Source organism: Harpia harpyja, chromosome 1, assembly GCF_026419915.1.
Source record: "Harpia harpyja isolate bHarHar1 chromosome 1, bHarHar1 primary haplotype, whole genome shotgun sequence".
Taxonomy (NCBI): Eukaryota; Metazoa; Chordata; class Aves; order Accipitriformes; family Accipitridae; genus Harpia; species Harpia harpyja.
In genome coordinates, this window is record NC_068940.1 from 85,327,073 (window position 1) to 85,347,558 (window position 20,486).

The 20,486-nt window shown below is 39.9% G+C and overlaps 2 protein-coding genes across 2 annotated transcripts; one reads left to right on the forward strand and one right to left on the reverse strand.

The window, feature by feature from the left end:
* The first annotated feature begins 4,735 nt into the window (after positions 1 to 4,735).
* On the forward strand, positions 4,736 to 9,911 carry OLAH (oleoyl-ACP hydrolase). Its single transcript, XM_052780175.1, is given in 6 exon segments — positions 4,736 to 4,844; positions 6,041 to 6,174; positions 7,087 to 7,153; positions 8,180 to 8,357; positions 9,271 to 9,371; positions 9,591 to 9,911. Coding segments are annotated over 6 exon segments (723 nt in total). The 3' UTR covers positions 9,725 to 9,911.
* Positions 9,912 to 10,087: 176 nt separating this feature from the next.
* On the reverse strand, positions 10,088 to 19,185 carry ACBD7 (acyl-CoA binding domain containing 7). Its single transcript, XM_052803056.1, has 4 exons — positions 18,970 to 19,185; positions 10,618 to 10,735; positions 10,452 to 10,514; positions 10,088 to 10,364 (listed from the first exon to the last, which is right to left on the reverse strand). The coding sequence occupies exons 1-4, from the start codon at positions 18,979 to 18,981 to the stop codon at positions 10,291 to 10,293; spliced, it is 267 nt and encodes an 88-aa protein (XP_052659016.1). The 5' UTR covers positions 18,982 to 19,185; the 3' UTR covers positions 10,088 to 10,290.
* Positions 19,186 to 20,486: the final 1,301 nt, after the last annotated feature.

The following is a 20,486-nucleotide window of genomic DNA, read 5'->3' on the forward strand; positions in this document are numbered from 1 at the left end:
GGCGGCCGTGGGGAGGCGGAGCCGCGGGGCAGAAAGAGGCCTCGCAGGCCCCCGGGCTCCGGGCGGGCTGCGGGGCGGGGGCGCGAGTGAAAGGACAAAGGGACTAAAGCGAAGCCAGGGCCGCGCCGAGGGCTTCCCTCGGTGTGTGTCCTCGGACCGGGTGAGGGCGAGGGCCCTCCCCAGCTGATGTCTTCCGCGGGCTGTGCTTGTAACTCCGGTGGCGTCCCCAGCGGGCCTGAGCCCAGCTGCGGGCCCCGGCTGGCACTGGGGGGGCTCGTGGCCCTCCTGCTTTGTGGGTGGGGAAGAGCTCAGGAGTCTGCCGGGACGTTTCTGTGGCGCAGGTCTGGGCCACACCGGTGGGTTCCTGTGCCGCCTGTTGCAGTGGTGTGCGGGAGAGAGGCTTGTGGGGGGTGACTTGCAGCTCCGCAGGAGTGGGGGGGTAAGCACAGACCACCAGCAGTGAGACTGAGTGGGATTTGGAGCGGTCCTCACATCCCGGAGCAAACGCTCCACCACATGGTGAAGCACCGCTTGTACTGAGAAAGGCACATAAGGCCTGCCCAGTCCCGCTTGCTATCGTTAATGAGGTCTCTGCTTTCAGAGACACCTGCCGGTACTGCCCTTTGGTACCCCGAAGGGGTCTCTGCCACCTGCATGTATACGTGGGTGATGTGTGATGGAGAGCTATGGAGCTATGGCTCAGCCCAGAGATTTCCCCCTCTCCCACTGTTGCTGGGGGATGTGGCTGCTCTGAAGAGCTCCCAAGCCCTGAGGAGTTCCTGATGAAAGACTGGCAGCTCGGGTAGGTCTTGAAGTAGTAATAGAAGCAGTTTGATGTGACATAGCCATCAGGGCAGGAGAGGGAGGTGCGTGTCAGGCTATCTGCATCATACAAGAGTCTCTATGTGAGGTAGAAGGTTTGGACCAGGCTTAAGGATGTAGCCTGATGCCTGCCATCACTGCCTCCAGGCAGAGACTTGGGACCTGCAGAAACCCTGTATAACCCTGACCAGATTGCAGACCGTATTACTCATTTCCATCCCTATGAGGCTCCAGATGTCTTTGCTACTATAGGCCATATGAGGACTGCAGCCTCCTATGGCTCCTTCTTCTCTTGGGGGGACTGTAGACTTCAGAGCCCCGTGGCCCTCCCTTTCATCAAAGGTTCCCATCACCCGTTGTTTTTTAATGCTAAACATTTGCTTGATCCTTCTCGCTGATTTGCAGGTAGGTCCAAAGGCAGCTAAGAGATTAAAATCAAGGGCAATCACATCTTCATCTAAAAATCTAATTAGTAGCCTGTGCAAAAGATCAAAGGTATAATACAATTCTTCAAAAAAAAAAAGGCAGTTTAACAGGGGGTTGTAGTAATAGTTGCTATTGGATTTAAGGTTTAGTTCAGGTTTCAGTTCACAGCGGTAAGTCTAGCTTTGAGTGTAGCAAAGTCAGCATGTGATAGAAAACACTATCAAACTTGCAGTCTTACAATCTCTCGATTATTCTTGCCACTGAAGCATTGGTAGTTGGGAAATAAAAAAGATTACTATTTCATATTCTGTATCACAAATGGCAAATCGTCTGTTGTAGCTATGGGAATTGGTATGATGTTATCTAAGTTGGGCCCTAGCCAAAAATTTTCCATCCACACCTTTTAGATAACACCAAGACATTCCAATACTCTGTTCAGACTGTAGAGATGGAAGTAGGAAGGTTAGGTTGTTTTTTTCATCGTTCTTCACTTGTACTTGCATAGGAGCATACCTAGCATAGGTACTGTGAAAGCAAAGTAGATAAGGTAAACTGTTCACCTGCTGAATTGCTACTTAATTGTATTCTTCTTCTGTTCCTAAAAACAAAGATTATTATCTAAATCTGTACATTTTTAGAGCAGAAAGATTAAGGACAGAAGGTGGCATAATAGGGATCACCTCATCTCCTTTATTCACTTCCTTCATGGCCTTGGCATCAATTTTAAAATATTTTCTGTGACATAACTTGCCACGCTCAGAACAAAATGTCAGCATTGCTATACTGCATTATCACTCCCAGCTTATGTGAACAGGGCTTTGTTCCTTGACTTCTTTCCTCTTTCCATCTGCAGCAGTGGCACCTTCTGGTTGCTTCCCTGTTGCTACATGCCTTTGCTGCCAAAATGGCTTCCCACTACCTACCTCACTATCTTTCTTTCCCTGGGCCACTTTGTTGAGCCATTTTTTGCACTGCTATGTGCAGTTGTATGTAAAGCAGTTACTTTGTGGTTAATACACACAAAAGATAGCCAGGATTAATGAACTACTAAATTAGTATGTCAACCACCTATAGAGTCTTTGCTAGTCAGATGGAAAAGGGTCAGCTTTCACTGCTCCCTGTGGCAGGTGCTTGATGTTGCAATCTTCAACCTCATTTTTTTCCCTTGAGATGTTATTATCTTTCCACATTGATGTCCTTCTTGATCCTTGAGCTGCTACCTGGCCCCATCTCCTCAGTCTTTACCTTTATCTGCCATTTTACCTTTCTTACATTTCACGGCTCGACTCTATGGACTTCCTCATAGCTCTTTCTCTCAATTTAACAATTTCCTCAAAAATCTGAGCAAAGGTTATGCAGCTGTGCCGTAGCAGAACTAGGCTGACAGCAGAAACAGTAGGAAAGGAGGGGAGGTTATGTTGCTCCTTTTCATGTTCGCCTTTGAAGCATCCACATGGCCTTTACTTCTGCAGTTTCAACACCCTGGAAGGTCCTGGTAGTAAAACTGGGAATGTGTGTTGTGTGGCTTTAATATTTATTTCGGTAATTTTGCATTAGTGATGCTGTGAGCACATCAGCTGCAAGTCTTCCATGAATAAGTTTATAATTTCCTACATTTTTTCCAAGTCTAAGTAAAGGGATGGGTAGACAGCTTTCTGGAGAACAGAATTTCAGTTGGCAGACTTGTGTTTTTTTTTTTTTCCCAGCAGCAGCTTTTAGATGTTAGCAATGATATTAACCTATCTGGAGTATAATCTGCTAAAAATGTAGCCATGAGTGATACATTGCTGGGAAAAATATGACGAATGGAGAAAACAGTTGAGTATACTCCATACTTTTCTCCATTACTTTATAGTGTCTAGATATAATGATGAAAGATTACCTTCGTGTTTATTTTTCAAGAAGCAAAGACCAGTAGTTTCCTGAACTCAGGAGCTACTGAGTCATGGTTTCCTACAGAGTTTTTGCCTGTGGTTTATTCATTTTGCTGTCTCCTAAATGCAAGATCACACCATTGTTTTTCCCTGAGTAGGAAAACTTTCTGGGACATGAGTCCATAATCCTAAAAAACCTGTAATGAATATTACGATGCAAGTTACAGATGTGCTTTCTCTCTAACTGGACACTTCTTTTCATGTCCCCATTATTTTCCAAAAAGCCCAAGTTCCTACCTTGGAAAATAGATATTTTTTTACTTTTATTAATGATTATGTGAATGATGAATGTGAACAAGCATGTGTGTGATGTAGTAATGTGTAAGGTACTGATACAGCTGCAGAAATAAGACATTCCAACTGGATCACAATGTTTAGGACACAGACATGCTCGTATCCATAGGCTGCACAAGCCGCGTTTCTGTTGTGGCAAGAAAATCAGCAGAGAATGACATGGCCTAGCTGTCCTACAGCCTGCCAGCTCTGTTATTGCAGGTTTGCAGATACCAAGTTGTCGATGCCCTGACTTGTTAAGACTTCCATGTTCCCAGCCAGGTGTCTCAGATGCCTGTCTGGCTGTAAGGAACCCAGCAGCTTTAATAGCAGACTCCGTACCTACCAGTAAAGTGGATCGTTTGACTCCTGGGCTCCCTAGTCCACTTCTGCACTTATTGGTGGGCTAGTAAATGGACTATCTTAAATCTAAATTCAGTGAGTAGGCAGCCCTCTGGGGATAGCTTTGGTTTTTGCCTGGCTTCCAGGCAAGCAGTTAACCCATGTATGTGTGAAGGGGATGTGTCTGGTACGTAAGATTTACAAGTCCCTAGATATCTGAGAAGCCTCTCTGGTCCTGGACTGCCCAACTGGCAAATGCCACGCTCCTGCAGTTCACAAAGGCTCATTCCATAGATTTCTAGACTGTGTGGTATAGAATATGTTTTCATTTAGGAAATACCAAAACAGCACTGTGCTGCAAGCAGTCACTGTTTCTTTACCTTTGGCTGTATGTTCTCTGCAGGGTGGGGCTGTTGGGTGTGCTGCTATGTTTGTCCTAGTGGCAGGTCAGTACAAAAGCAGTTTGGTTGTTGCTTGTGTTTTCAATTGTACTTTTCAATCAATATTTGCCCACCTACTAAAAGGTGGTGCCATGACAATGAATAAAGTAAATGTAAAAGCTCATCATGCCCTGAAAACCTATGTCTCAAAAGCGTGATTAAAAAATAATCCAAATTTTCTTTAGTATACCACATCTGTGTCCGTTTTGGATTCTCCTGTACTAGAAGGATGTTGAAATACTGGAGTGAGTGTGTCAGCAGCCCCTGTGATTGTGACTGGAGTGGGTGGTGTACAAGGAGAGGCTGAGAGAAATGGTTTTGTCTTAAGAGGAGAGTGCTAAATGAGGATTTTATTAATGTCTCCACCTACCTAATGGAAGGGTATGAAGAGGATGGACAGAGCCAGATTCTTCTTGGATGTACTCAGCAAAAAGACAGAAGACTTGCAGATGAAAGGTGCAACAAGGGATTAGATAGAAAAATAGCCTCATCGTGAGCATGGTCGAACACTGGAACAAGGGAGGTTGTGGAGTCTCCATCCTTGGAGATACTCAGAACTCAGCGAGGCAGTGCTTGGACTATATGATCTCTAGAGGTCCCTTTCAATGTAAATTATTCTGTGATTTATCTGATTGCTCTTTTAATCTTTTATACAGCTCTTTATAGAACTAGAATTTTGTTTTCAGCTTATTCTAAATGTGAAGAGAATTCCCCAGGGAATACTTTCTTAAAACAAAATTCGGTGGTTTTTTTTTTTTTCTTACACTAAGCCATTTCTTTGCCAATAGTTCAACAAAGAAACATTCTTTTTGACTGTGGACACTCTCAAGCAGATTTTGTCTGCCATTAATTCATCAGATCACATATCTAACTTAAAATGTATAGGTAATAAAATGAAAGCTTGTTTCTCTTGAAAACTTTACAATCCAGGAAAATCTTGATAATGCAGAGGAATTCTTATGTATCCTTTCTTCATTGTAATAGGGTCTAAGTCAGGTCTTAGGTATAAGGCCAATAGATGGAAGTAGTGGAAAGATAAAGACAATTTAGAAATAATCTTTTCTTTTTTTTTTCTTTTTTTTTAGAACTGCTGTCTTGTAGAAAAGAAAAAAAAAAGGCCCCCAAAAAAAGACATTTCCCTAACCAGATATGGTTAGATTTCAAATAAATCCAGATTCAGCTGAATGTATTCCAAAGAAGATTATTTATTCCTGCAATAATTCTTTCTTGTGTGTGACAGATATTTTTTTTCTGAATGAAAACTAGATCGGCTGAATGTGTCTTTCAAACCAGTAAGACAGACTCTGCAGGTTTTTTGTTTCAGTAAGAATTGTAAAATAATTCTTAAGGGCAAATTACTCCATTAGGTTAGCACAGATGTGTCTTTTACATCCAGACCTTGGATGTAACCTCAGCATGCACCTTTCCCACTGGTTTAAGTGGGTCAAAGCTTGCAAAGAAGTCATAAAAGGATGCTTTCCTCATCAACAGGAGGATGGTGAGACGGTATGGGGTCAGCTGACTGATGTAAATGAAAACTAACCTACAGTGTAAGTATTAGTTTTCAGCTTGATAAACAATGTGCTCTTACTACACAGCTATGTATATGCTAGTGTTGACAAGAAGACTAGGGTAGAAATTTATGCTCCGAGAACCTTGGAAAGGCAGGACTGTCTCTTTCATCATTGGGAAGATCAAACAAAGCTGACAACAAATCTGCAGCTCAGTTACAGCTTTGTCTTAGGTTAGGTTTGTCTCTGAACTGCGCAGTTAATCTGCTCCTCATATTTGCCTTCCCCACAGATTTTGCAACAAAGTTAGATTTGACTTGTGACCACTATTGCGGCAGTAGCTGCCTTACTACTTCTACTAGCTTTGGACTTCACAAGCATCCTAACCACTGTGATGATTGCCAACGGGAAGTCCCTCTGGACACTGTGTGCTGAGCCTTGATACCCTCTCCAGTTCCTTTTTCTGTAAATTATCCTCTGTTCAGCAGAAGAAAGTTGTATCAGCTCTGTAGATGCAATACAGACTTCCTTGCCTTTATTCATACAAAGGCATTAAACATTGTGATGAGAACTTTGCAGCAAAGACAACATCGATTTTGAATACTGTTATACTACTATTGTCATCAAATATTACTGTAGGTCATCCTGTGACCAACAAACCTCGCCCCATTACTGATTTTTGACAGGAATCTTGTATTTGTTTCCATACCTTATTAGCATATTTCTATTTGTGTGAGATATCTGTGTTGGTGTCCTGGTTTTGATTGGGATAGAGTTAATCTTCTTTCTAGTAGCTAGTAGAGTGTTGTTATGTTTTGGGTTCAGTATAAGAATGTTGATAACACACTGATGTTTTCAGTTGTTGCTAAGTAGTGTTTAGACTAAGTCAAGGATTTTTCAGCTTCTCATGCCCAGCCAGCAAGAAGGCTGGAGGGGCACAAGAAGTTGGGAGGGGACACGGCCAGGACAGCTGACCCAAACTGGCCAACGGTGTATTCCATACCATGTGATGTCATGTCCAGTATATAAACTGGGGGGAATGGGGCTGGGGGTAATTGCTGCTCGGGAACTACCTGGGTGTTGGTTGGCGAGTGGTGAGCAACTGCATTCTGCATCACTTGTATATTCCAATCCTTTTGTTATTATTATTGTCTTTTTAATATTGCTATCATTATCATTATTAGTTTCTTCCTTTCTGTTCTATTAAACTGTTCTTATCTCAACCCATGAGTTTTACTTTTTTTTTCCCCGATTCTCTCCCCCCTCCCACTGGGTGGGGGAAAAGTGAGTGAGCGGCTGCATGGTGCTTAGTTGCTGGCTGGGGTTAAACCATGACAGCTACACTTGAAAGGTAAGTATGGGCTAGAGCCAATCCATCTTTTTGTATCAGAGGCACATGCCCCAAATCTAAGTTACAGAATCATTAATAGTACGAAACAAAACTGTATATTAGCTACCAAGAGTAAAAATAACATTTTACAGCATGGTATGCAGACTGGCTTTGATACAAAACAAGCATTGCTTCTGAATGTATGCAGAAAAAGGTTCTGTTTTCTTAGGGGAAATTAATTCTGAGGCGGACGGAGAATTTCATGTTACAGCATATTGACTGCTGCTAACCTTAGCCTACGGAGAACAGTCTCCTTAAGCAAATGCTACCTTTTTTGAATACTGTATTATTTACTATGGCCTTTAGCTTAATACTAAAAATTAATCAAAGCAAAATCTAAAGTGCCACTCCCTACTCTGCAACATGTGAAATAACTGTCTTAACCTAGTCTTTCATAAACCTCCTGCACCAGCCCTCAGTACATTTGTCCATTTCTTTCTTTCCTTCCCTCATCGTTCTTTGTTGGCTTTTTAATCTATCCTCAGTTTCTCCTGAGGTTCTGGTGGTTGTGCTAGTCTTTCTCAGGAAAACAACAGCGAAGTGGCTTTTTTCCCAGTCCTCCTGTCCTCAGTCAGCATTTGCTATTTCCAATCTTCTGTTTCTGGGGCTTCTTAGCAATCCTGAGTATGAGCTCTACTTCATGGAAACAATTATTATTCCTGCAAATTTCCATAATCAGTTGTTCTCTCCAGTCCTACATTAGTCAGATTTGTGTCCACTGCTAGGCTTTTCTTTCTCTTAAAGAGATTATTTTATTAGTTGTATTTCAATAGTGAGAGTCAAACTTTGATCAAAATTTAATGGTTGTCTGTGGAAGTTTCAGACCTTGAGGGTAACTTGGCTCACTCGTAATCTGTATTTTCAGCAAACACAATCTACGAACCCTTTCCAAGAAGTATTCTCTGTTGATGTTTAATTAATCAGCCATTGTATTTTGGAGACAAGAGAATCATTGTACTTTTTTACTAAAACAATTCTTAATGAAAATATTATTTAAAACACATTATATACAACAGCTGATCTGTTTTGTCTGGTGCTGACAGTCTGAAGCATTTCTTCCCATCAAAAGCATATCCATATGTGATACAGAAGATGAAGATGTTCTTACATTTATACAAATTTTAGGAGGAACTCTTCTTGAGCTTCTGCCAAATGAAGACATTAGGAAACCTCTGATACATACTTTCAGAGAAGACCTTGGAGTTCTTCAGACATTTCTGTAAGTTTTACAATTTTGTATTACATTTATGTTTGTATTTCACAGTTCTACTTCTGTCTGATCATTTCAGGTTTTCTTTTTTCTTTCTCTGTAATTTGTTCTCATTTCTGTTGTAAAAAGAATATGAAACAGTAAACAGTTTTCTCCTGTGTGTGCTTTTCCGTTTATATTCTAGTATTTAAGCCCTAGATGAAAACACTGCTTACTGTAGCAACCACTGCTGTTCTTACAGTAGTGAACATACCATGGTAGAATTAAATCCTACTTAGGACCTGAAGTTAGTAGCCACTAGAAGGATATTCTCGCATGTTTTATTGTTTTCTGAGGCCAAGAAGCTCAACTGATCATGCTTCAGGATCACTGCATTCAGCCTCCTGATCCAAGGCCCCCTAGCTTAACCAGAAGCAAAGAATCCCTGTGTTCTAGGCATCTAGAGAGCAGCTGGCTGCTTCTGTCCTAACTGCTGTCCCCGCTGGATGTTACACAACAGTTCACATAGCTGAGCAAAGTTAAGGTTTCTTACCCTGGCAAAGACACGGACACTCTTGGACGCAGGACCCATTTTGGCCATAGGAATGCGTGATGCTGCTAAGGCCCTGAAACATTAGAACTTGAATATAAGCAGACAACATAATCATTTATTGTAGGTGAGAATTTTTATTGCAGGTTGAGGGTCTTTTCTTCCTAACTATTGCGTCATTCTTTCTTTAAAATTTTAGACCTAATAGCATTAGGGTAAAGAGCTGAGAATCTTACAGATAACAGTAATTCCTTCTCCTGATGTTCTGCACAATCTAATTCCTGAAGTTTGTTACGTTTTGGAGGTGAAAGGAAAAGCTATTTTGTATGTGGAAGCAAACCCCAAATATAGGTATCTTATGGAAAGTTTTATTACTACTTTTTCTGTTCACAGTTTTGAGAAAGCAGAAAGGAATATCCCTTTCTCTTCTGATATTACCTGCTTTAATGGGTCTGAAGACAAACCACTGATTTAAAAGGTACTTTGCTTAAATGGTTTTCCTCTTATACTTCCACATTTTCCTGTTTTATCGAATCAGTTTCTAGAGTCTTTTGTCTCCTTCTTAAATGAAACAAATCAACAGACCAGTCTCAATGTGTGAACCAAAACAGTTGATAGGGGATTTAAAATAATTATTAAATAATAACTTTGAAATATTTATGTAAAATGACCACAATAGTTGACATTTCTCTGACTTTAAATATCTTTTTCAGCCTGGCATGATCTAACAAGTGGAGCTATTTCCTTTTACAGGCTTCCCGGAGATCACTTTTATCTGCTGGAACCCTCTAATGAAATTTTCTTGACAAAACATGTAACAAGATGTATAGAAAATGCTGGTCTATGAGTATTTGTCTATTTTAATGGCAGAGGGTGTAAGATAAGTCCACAGCACTTCATAAGAAGTCGTTCTTTCTGTACAATTGCATGCAGTTATGCCTAAGTTGTTCTGTTCCTCCTCTGTAATTCTTTAAGAGGGGGATTTTTTCTGATTTTTTGAAAAGAAACATTGGCTTTGGGTCTTAAAAATAAAAGTTTTCATCTTTTGTCCTCTTGCATGTGCACAAACCCTTCACTTCACTCCATAACCTTGTTTGCAAAAAATGACAGCTATGTTATTTTACTTTTAGAACTTCTCTGTTTGTGTGCTCCCATAAAAATGCTAAATACAATTTAATACCCACAAAAATCCACAATTCTTACAGAAACCTTAATTTATTAGGTTCAAATTTATTTAGAATAAGATACAATCTAAAAATAGATTTGTATGTAAATACCCTTTACAGTCAGCTTATGTTTAAAAGATTTCACTGTCAGACTATACAATAAGGAGTTAGTATTGCATTTTTCTCAACAGAGTTAGTTCATTAGCTACTGAAGAGTTAGTTATTAGTGGGAATTATTTTGAGTATTCTAGATCCCGTATTTTTCTACCATTGCTTTTGCTTTAGAGATATAGGCATTCATGGCATCCTCCTTTGATAGACCTGCAAAGGAAAGTAGGAGTCATTATCTTTCCTCATTTGTCATCCTATAAACGTGACTACATGATGTAAATTTAATTGGTGTAACACCTTTTTTCAGGTTCCACGCCTCCCATTTGGCTTTGCCTTTCAAATCTAGCATTCCTGGACATTCTGCCAAAATAAATGCATATCTTTGATTATCATGCAGATTTACATAACATTTGCTTGATTTCATCAAGATATGGGATTAAATGTGAAGTATATGTAGGAATACCAATATTAATATCTCCAACAGTAGCCTGTTTGTAGAATCCATATAGTTCCTTCAGTTCATCATCAGTTGGTCTTGTTTTCAATTTTTTTACATCTTCTGCAGCACCATCAAAGTCATCCTGATGAAAGAAAAAGTGTTAGTTTTCCTCTGAAGGGGTGTGCTTTAAAGCATTAAGTATAGCACGCACGGTAGTATCATTAGATACTCTCAATTACTCATTTGGGTTTAGTGGGAAGTCTAGGCATTTTCCCATGAAAGGAGCTTAAAAACCTGTAAGTTATTAGAAAGGGAACTAGGCCTACTTAGCTGATAGGATCAGCACTGCTAAAATAATTAAACCGCTTTTTTTCTAACAGTTTTACATCTGAACCCTTGGAACCATTACAGACTGTGTAGTGTCAGGACATCTACAGATACATACATGCAAGCAGCCTATACAATGAATGTAGTGTATATGTGTTTCACAGTCACGCTGTGGGTATGAAGGCGTTCATTGAACTTTACACCCCAGCAGTAATCTTTGAATCCTTTTGGCCTTGACTGCATAGTGTTGATTCGAGCAGCGGAGCTTGAATACCCTCTGAGGGGTACTGCCCACCTCCCCTTCATCTCTGCTGGCAGTGCAGTAGGTGACCAAGAGTTGGCAGAGACATACCTCACGGAGATGAACAGTGCTACTGCCAGGACCACCTTCAACTCAAACACAGCGGAGCACAAGTATAAATCTACTCCCTTCATCATCATGCATCCCACATTCACATCAACCCAAGGCTACAGCCGTTATTCTGTCTATAGACTAGGTCTCAGGCTACACTTCAGCATAGAGTTTGGAGTCCTGTTTCATGCCCAGGACATTTTGGAGACAGCTAGATTTTGTACAGTGACCACAGACCCACCAGCTCACTGCACTACTACAATGCAAAACAGATACAGGCACTTTAATACGCTATATGCTGGTTTCAGTAATTATTTTAGCTTTTGAGTTGGATCTGCATTTGCAGAAGCATAGTATATCCTGCAAGACGTGCTATTACACATATATTTAATATGTACAAAACCAGCCTACAACTTTGTGCTAAAATCAGCGACGTATTCAGCAATGGTTTCAGCATGAGTGGTGTGGCTCTGTTTAAATAACTGAGACCCTGGCATTACTTCAGCAGTCTGTACTAACTTCTTTAGACCACTTTTTCCTTTCTTTAGTTACAGGAAAGATTTTTTTTATTTTTTTTTATTTTAAATACGAAAACCTAATGCACATTTGTGTCCTTAATTGATGCCTTTCTCCTTGGCAAGTAACTGCTGGGTGGACTAGGTGATAGAAATAAGCAAGTACTCATGAGAGCTGGGTTCACTATAGCATTCTGTATTTAAACAGAGATAAAGTACAAGAGAAAGGTTATTTCTGTATTTAAGTTTAAGAAGGAGAAATGAAAAAGAGTTTAATTAGAGACTGATGCTCAAGTATCTTTCTTCAAAGAAAGGCCCCTTCATGGAATCACAAAACTACACATTCACTGATGTAAAGATACATCCTGCACAAAAACCTGGCCACTCTCCCACCAAATGAGTCATCTCTGCCTCCTGTGATGGAATTAACTTTTTTTTTTTGGCCTGGAAATTTAGTTTGGCTAGTGAGTAAAGTTCCCAGATACAGACTTATGAGGAATTTCTAACTTTTTGCAAAATTTTCAACTGCTATTTGAAACCCACAAAGAGAAAGCACAAGTCTTCTAGAAGTGCTCACCACAGGAGGATGTACATCTGTAACACCAGAGTTGAAACAAGGAACAGCAGGCAGACAAGTGTATTTAAAAGGGATGTTTTAAAAAAAATCATGATGCGTGATTAAAAGGGTGTTCTAGCAAAGGAAGGCTCCCTGCAAGACAGCAATTCAAAACAAATCTTGAATCTTCTTTAAACTGCAGTTACAATTTCACAGAACATTAGATGTTCTAGAAGGGTTTATGATGATAATCCACATCTCTAGTTCTGTCAGTTTACAGCACCCTTAAAAATGCAATGGAAGGAAAGCTCTTCAAACACAAATCCTGCAGAAGTGCAGATGCTTATTAACAAATAATCTTCCAACTCAGCAAGAACCACAGTGTTTGCATAACTGACAAGCAGAAGTTTTCAGGAGATTCCCATCAAGGCCTCCCAGAACCAAGTGCCCAGTAGTGGATGCAGGAGTACAGAATACAGCTAGGGTGTTAAAACAGTCTTTATCAGTTTTACATTTGAGAAATGCTGCTGTTACGTGGAGATATTTTGAATATAATGACCCTTCATTCTCTACTCAGTACAATACTAAGAATTAGCCAGATTCCAAGTGCCCTTTGTCCACTTAAAGCTTTGAAACTTGGTCATTCAATAAAGTACACAATTTGGCAGAGATACCACATTAAATTCTGAATCAAGTGACTTCCAAACTACATTCTTAAATCTATAACTTTATAGACTGAAAACATGTAACTATGCTTATGCAGTTTGTTCCTGTTTTAATAAAAATAATTCTCAATATTAATAAAATGCAACTATACCATAGAATCATAGAAAAACATGAAGTTTTAAGTCCAACTTTTTGTGTCTGATTTCTTTTAAGAACTTTTAAGAACAACTAAACACTGTGGATTTTTTATTTTTTTTTTTAACCAACCAAATATTTGGGAGTGCTGCAAGACAAATACAGGATTTTTCTAGAACTAAAAACCAAAATGCCCAGAATGTTATACATAATTTAGATAAACCAAAATCCTGTGCTCCAGACTACATATAAAAGCTGAATCAATAATGTTGAAATGACATTACAGCATCTCTCAGCATTTTTTTTGTTTCCATGTTCTCTATTTTTTACTTTAAAAAAAAAAAATCAGCATTCTAGCAGGAATTAAACTGATCATGAAAACTATTTTAATTGGAGTAACTGGATTTAGTCAGCTTGGATCAGAATTAAAAATGGATTATATGGACAACAACAGCTCTTTTGCTTCTTTGTTCTGGATAAAGAAAATGTAAATATTTTCTTCTACAAAGTTTAATGTCCAAAATATGAAACCTGATTATTTGTTTTCCTGAAAGGCTAGAGAACTGGAGTACAAGCTTTCTCACCTCAGTTGAAAGAGTAAATTGTTAAACATTTCATAAAACGTCTTCTGTTCCAGTTCATCAAAGAGTTTAAGTAACATTTGAGGAGCTTGTTTGGCTCTGTTTTAAACACAAACACAATCTATCTTCACTCTGAGTTGCAGCTAAACCAAGTTTGGGGGAAAAAAAAAAAAAAGTGGTCTACATGATAAGAAGTCCTTGAACTTTCAGGCAGAAGTTGCAGTAATACACCATTACTGCACAAATTACATACATGCGATATGAACAGATCCTGTTCTTTGCAATGAAGTTAAATTCAGCTTTTCTGACAGCTGCAAGCTCTTGGAGTCTATACCAACTTTCTCCTCTCTGATTGCAGAACTTGAGCACTCTTGACAAGGTCTCTCAAATACTTTTATGATACAGACAGTAATAGTTGCCTGATGTTCCCCTTAGAAGCCTGACAAAGTACAAATTCCACAGGCGGAACCCTACAAATAGTCACACTGGTAGAAGTAAATAAATCGTAGAAAGTCTATGGAGGGTCCCATTTTAAAAGTAGCCATGTTAGCAGCTCAATAATTTAAATTAAATAATAATAAAAACAAACATTTGCCAAAAACCACTTCAAGCATCATTAAAGCATCTAGTTGTTACCAACTAACTAAGCCTAAGGATTTCCTCTGTTCTTTCCATAACTGTACCTTACCTCTGATCATCTTTTGCTTATTAATGGGAGGGACCCCTACCACAGAAAAGAAACTCAAGAGAACACGATACTTAATAGCAAACACTTTTCAGGATTGTATGAGGGTTAGGAGGTATACAATAGCATGCATAGAGTCCTCAACCTTCACAATATGTAGTGACCTTTTTGTACAGTTATGTTAGTATTGAGAGGCCTTTTCGAACCTGTATAGGGTGGCATTTTGTAGTCCGAAAGCAAGGGTGTATCTCCTCACTGCCATAAAAAAAAATTTTGTAATTATCCTAAAGTAATAAGCTGTGTGGAGCAGGAGTTGTATCTTCTGACAACAAATACTTCTGACAAATTAGCTAAACAAAATAATTTCAGTTTGATTTAATGTTTTAAATTAGCAGTAGTGACATTAAAGTTGATGTAGAGTCAGTACTTACTTAGAAGAACTTCAGATACGTATATTCACGAATGGATGGTTTTGTTGTCTTGCTGGTGGTGAAATATCTCAATGTATAGGTCAGGAGACACAGTTTTAGTATTTGCCACAAATTGCAAGTCAATTAATTTTTGTTCTTCTAAAACCCCTTTAAATTGCAGATGTTAAAAGGAAATAGTTAAATATAGAAATATTTTATGAACGTAATTATACAAGAATGAAAATCTTTATATTTCAGGTCAAATCAATAAATAGTAAAAACTTTAGAAATCTCCTGTCAGCTGGCCAAGTTTCCATGATGCATACAGTAGTATGATCTGATCCCTAAAGAATTCCTGCTGCAAAATCTGTGTAACCATGGCTGGACTGCCATGGTTGCAATAGCTGCGGGTACAGACAGGTATTTCAGATAATTTAATTTCTTCTTTAAATACTGAATCTGCTAAACAGCAATTAAGTAAAGAATGGTACAAAGAAACTCCCGCTATTTACTCTGTAAGCTTTGGCATTAGAATTTCACTGGACTTTATGAAGTTTACAGCACAAGTTGTAATAGTATTTCCCTTAGGATCAGTTGTTAGGCTAATGTGAAAACTGTGTATTCTCTACATCTACTTGTTATTGATGCCATAGAAGAAAAATCTGTACAAACAAGAACACCATAATCTCAAATCTGATTAAAGAGATCGATTCTTTCTCCAGAAGTTAAAGCTTTGATAGCTTCTAGCTTAGATGCAAACAAAACCATTTTGAATTATGCATCATTCAATCCTTGGCTTATCCTAGATGTTCAAATGAGAAGTATCTTTGGCCATAACAGAAAAAAACCAGTGCTTTAGTTATTAATCACAGTCCATAGTTCATGTGTGCTTCTTGTAAGCAATATAATAAAGTCCTCCCTGTGAGGAATTCCTAATATTTGTAATAATATTTGCTTTCATGAAAGCCTCGCAATCTTTATTTTTCTTCTGGTACAGTATTTTCTCTTGTTCTCCTTCTGTAGGGGAACTGTACCTGAATTTCCTACAACCACCTGAGATGCTTCAGCAAGTTCAGATGTTAAACTAATTTTTAATTTTTCACCAAAAATTGCCAAGGGCCATAGAAAGTAAGTAAGTATCACTACCCTTCCTTTCAGAAGCAAAAACAGCGAGGTGAACACACATGCTTGAGGCCAGCAAGTCACCAACAGTGCAGGGAGAGAATTCAGGGCTTTGGGGCACGAGCACAGTGCCCTGTGCCTTAGTCACAGCATGGGTGCCTTTGGTCTGGGAGCACAGGGGTGGATGGACACGTCACTATAAGGTAAATAGGAGTCTGAACTCACGGTACTTGTGAGACTGTTAGTACCACTTTTTACCTCACTATATACCTTGACAGAGAGGTAGCTTATCCCTCCGTGAAAATAGGTCTGGTCCACTTTGTGCTTACCTCAGGGCAGGAGCAAGGACACGGGCACTTACTGCAGAGGAACTCACATGCTCTGAATTTACATTCCGGCTTACTCCAGTCACTCCAGACATGCCACGCTGCTGCTGTGCAGTGTTTCAGACACTGCAGCATTAGGATACAAAGCAGTTTTGTACTCAGGTACCAAAACTGTAGTCTAATTACACAAAACCACATGTCCACATATGCACTAGCAACAGTATTTTTAACAGATGTATAGCATTTATTATGGAGAAGTGCTCAATGAGGGGAAACAAAAATCAGCAACGCAACTAACTTATCACTGAATTAAAGACAGCGTCCAAAAGAACCTGGAACTGTACATCTTTGACACTCCTAAAAGCAAAGAATTTACACTCACACTGTTGGTACAGATATATAAAAGGAATGTACATTTGCTTACGAAAATAAATGTGATGGCCCACCAGTCTTAAGATTTCTTTTATAGGTAAAATTTTATTAAAATAAATATTTCATTCTTAATCCAAACACCAGTAATGTGACATTCTTGACTATACCTATCACTGACTCCTACATCACAGACAACTCTTAACATTATCCATACATGTACACACAAAAGCAGCATTCATGCTCTGTTAATAGTAAGATTAAGAAGTGGTATCAATAATAAAACATAACTGAGTTGCCACAACTGATTAAAGTTTAAGTAAGTTTTATGTTCATCTTTATACTGTGGACACTACTGCATGGGAGCCTCTGTCAGCATTGACGTACAAGGACCATTCAAGTCACTGGAAATATTCCACATGCCTTGAATTGTTTTCTGATCTAAACTTCACAGTAAGAATGAACAGAAGCATTGTTAGACTTGTACAAGACAAAAGATAACTCAAATAAATTAAGAAAGGAAACCGTTAAGTTAAAAAGCTCCCTATCTTCATATACTTTTATTCTATTTGGATCTATAGGGAAGTAAAAATATGCAAATGCATATCTTACACAGCAAGAAATACGCAGAAATGAAAATTAAATACTAAACATTTCTTTCTTCATCTCCCTCTAGCTAATCGTTGTGCACAGACTGTTGCTTAGGATTTGCTTGCTTACACAACATGCTTAGGAGCAGCCTATAAAAATATAATTTCCTTTTAATCATGTGCCGATAAAATTCCCTTTAACTCCTCAAATTAAAAGCGTAAGTATGTATACAGACATAAACACACACACATGCATTAAAGATAAATGCACAAATCATCATACTATTATCCCATACTCCCTTTTTGCAAAGAAAAAAGCTTGAATGAATTCTTCATTTACAGCAGAGTATTTTACCAGTTTGCAAAACTTATAAATCTTTTACAGTCCCCCTGATGAAAACATTATTCATTTTGTCCTCATTCCCATACAGCTCGATCTAATGAATTTTTATGGATATGGATGGTAGCTGTCAACCAAAGTGACAGTGGATAGAAAACCTCTATAATGTCTAATGCGGAATGTGTAGGATATCATAATATTTCAACCACTGATTTTTATGTGAAAGTGTAACTGTATACAGCAATGGAATGGCATATCATACAGCACTCAGCTCTTTCTAATAGTGATTTATGGCTCATTGCTTAATCATCAGGCTAATAAATGTATTTTCTAGAGTGAATTCAAGGCAGACTAAAACAAACTATAATTTCAGTGATCACTATTTAAACAAAGGTGGTGTTATGTTTGGGATTTGGCAATTCTGACCCACTGAAGAAATAGGATTCTTCCTCTTAGCTGTAAACCACCACAACGAAACCTCTGTGCCATTCGACATAATTGCAGCTCAGAAGAAAATTGCTGAGCTACTGGCAATACACTCCCTGCATCTAGGTCAGAGCATTATGTTGCTCACTCTTTGCAAAACACGCACACTAACCAAGCTGAGACAGACATTATAATGAGACCGGGATAAAAGGGCTTGCAGATCTTTAAGTGAAAGGGATAACAGAAAGCCTAATGAAGAAAAACAGCCTAATCCATCAGGGCATGGGCAAGACAAGGGAAGTATTCATAGTTTGCTACAAAGGCAGGAGGCTAAAAGCCAGCAATGAAGATAATTTCCTGAAGAACTATTTAGATCTATAGTCAGAAAGAAGGTAGTAGGAAGCTCTCTCAAGCCAGAAGGTAGAAAGTAGAAGCTTCCCTGCCAAAACACAAGCCCATCAAAATGTACCACTCCAAAGATGCACACGACCTAAAAAAATACGCACAACTCCCTTAAAAATTATTCCTGCATCCCAAATGCACACATACCACTGCTTCAGTGTTAGAAGTCTCCCTCCTCCTTCTATAGCTCCAAGTAGCTAGCTAGATCCTAAAAAAATAAGTATGTACCTACCTTTCAATGCATTATCCAGTCCTAGCAAACTCAGATGCACTTGTAAAGAAAAATAATTCATGCATGCTCTAAACAGGTAAGGCTTCAAAAAATTACATGACCCATGAATAGTTCAAAATAAGCAGCATGTCTCTCACCCTCCACTTGCGAAAAGTAATGCATTATTTAACCTCCAAAGGCTTAGGCAAATTTCACATGCTGCAAGGTAACCTTCATTTTGCAGTAATAATCTTTATGCTGAAGAAATACCGCTGTCTCTGACACAGCATTGCACAGATGGACAGTGCACCCCTCCCTCTCCTCTCCTTGCATCTCTGTCTCACCAGATGCAGAACTGCTTACCTGGAGAGTCATGATGCTGTGAGGATGCCCAAGGAATGGCCTCGCTCCTTCTCTGTCGGGGACGTGGCGCTTCTGCCTCTTGGCTCCGGTGGCGCGAGCGTGGCAGCGGGGGCCGTGCTCCACGGAGGGCGTTGGGCTGGGTACGAGTGACCTCAGCTTGCTGGCTGCAGCAAAGCCACGCCAAGGCAGGACACGGGCCTCGCCTCACGGGACCTGCGGGTACAACTGAGGGGCTACGAATGCCGGGGAAGGGACGGCGGGGGCATTCAGCCCACACTAGATTCTTCAGAAAGCCTGAGCTCATTTCCATATCTCTGAGGATTAGGCCACCAGCCTGAGAGCAGAGATGCAGCAAGATTTCCAAGCCATTTGTTTGAAAAAGGAATTTCTTGAGTGATTTGAACTGCAGCCAGCCCAGTTATTGCTACTGTTCTCTCTGCCACAGCCCCTGCCCGTGCCCATGTCCAGCCCTGCCTGGGAGCTTGCATCCTCCAGGTGCAACTCTGAAAAACATGCAGGTCATCCCAGAGATAGCACACACGAGCAGTTAGTTACATGCACAAGATACATTGAGGATGCTGTTTTTTTCTTTGCTCTCCTAAATACAGAAAAAAAAAAATATTAAATGAACTGATAAACTAGCCTACAACTGTAACCATTAAAGAAAAAAAATCCATCCCTGCTTATCTAGATCTTATCTAGATCAATTCATAAATTATTTATATTCACACCTCTATACATTTATATTCATCATTCCTTGAGCATGGTTTACTCACAATACTATGCTTCAGCATTTTTAAATCCACTGACTTCCATAAACCCACATAAAAAGAGGGTTTCCCCTCAACTTAAGTCCAAGTTAAATTAAGCCAGGACTTAATGAGAAAACAAATGAAGTAAATTTCAGAATATAAAAGGATATAAAAAAAATTTTAAAACAACTCCATCAAGTCTCGTCTCCAACACACGAAGCGACGATGCCGTTACTTTTGCTGGGGAAGCGCGGCTCTTTCAGGTGCGAGAGGCTGCGCCCAACCGTGTTGTGCGCTGAAGTGAATACAGAAACTGAATGTGTTTGTAAAGATTTGTGAACGGCTCACGGCAGATTGTGGGAAACCCTGAAGGTAACCAGTTCTTACCTGCCATCGTTACCCACAGAACACGATGTATGCACACAATGTGTCGCACAGTAAAGGGCTGCGAGAGCCGCCCCTGTTGCTGTACAGTCCCTGTGAAGCACCTGCTGACTTGGCCATGATTTCATTCGATGACGTGCGACAGAGCAGACCTACTATCACCTATAAAGCAATTTACGGTAGCACTCAACATGAGGAAACGCCAGCGCTAAACTTGCGGTGAGACCCGCCAAGTGCAGGCTTCTAGCATCAGCACTTCAATGCCTCCTTTAGTCAGGCGGCAACGCGCCGTTTCTCCACACGGGACTGACCGCAGCAGCCCAGCAGCCGGCGGCCTGCCGGGGAGCCTCGCCCGCCTCGCTCCGCCCCTCAGCGCTCCTC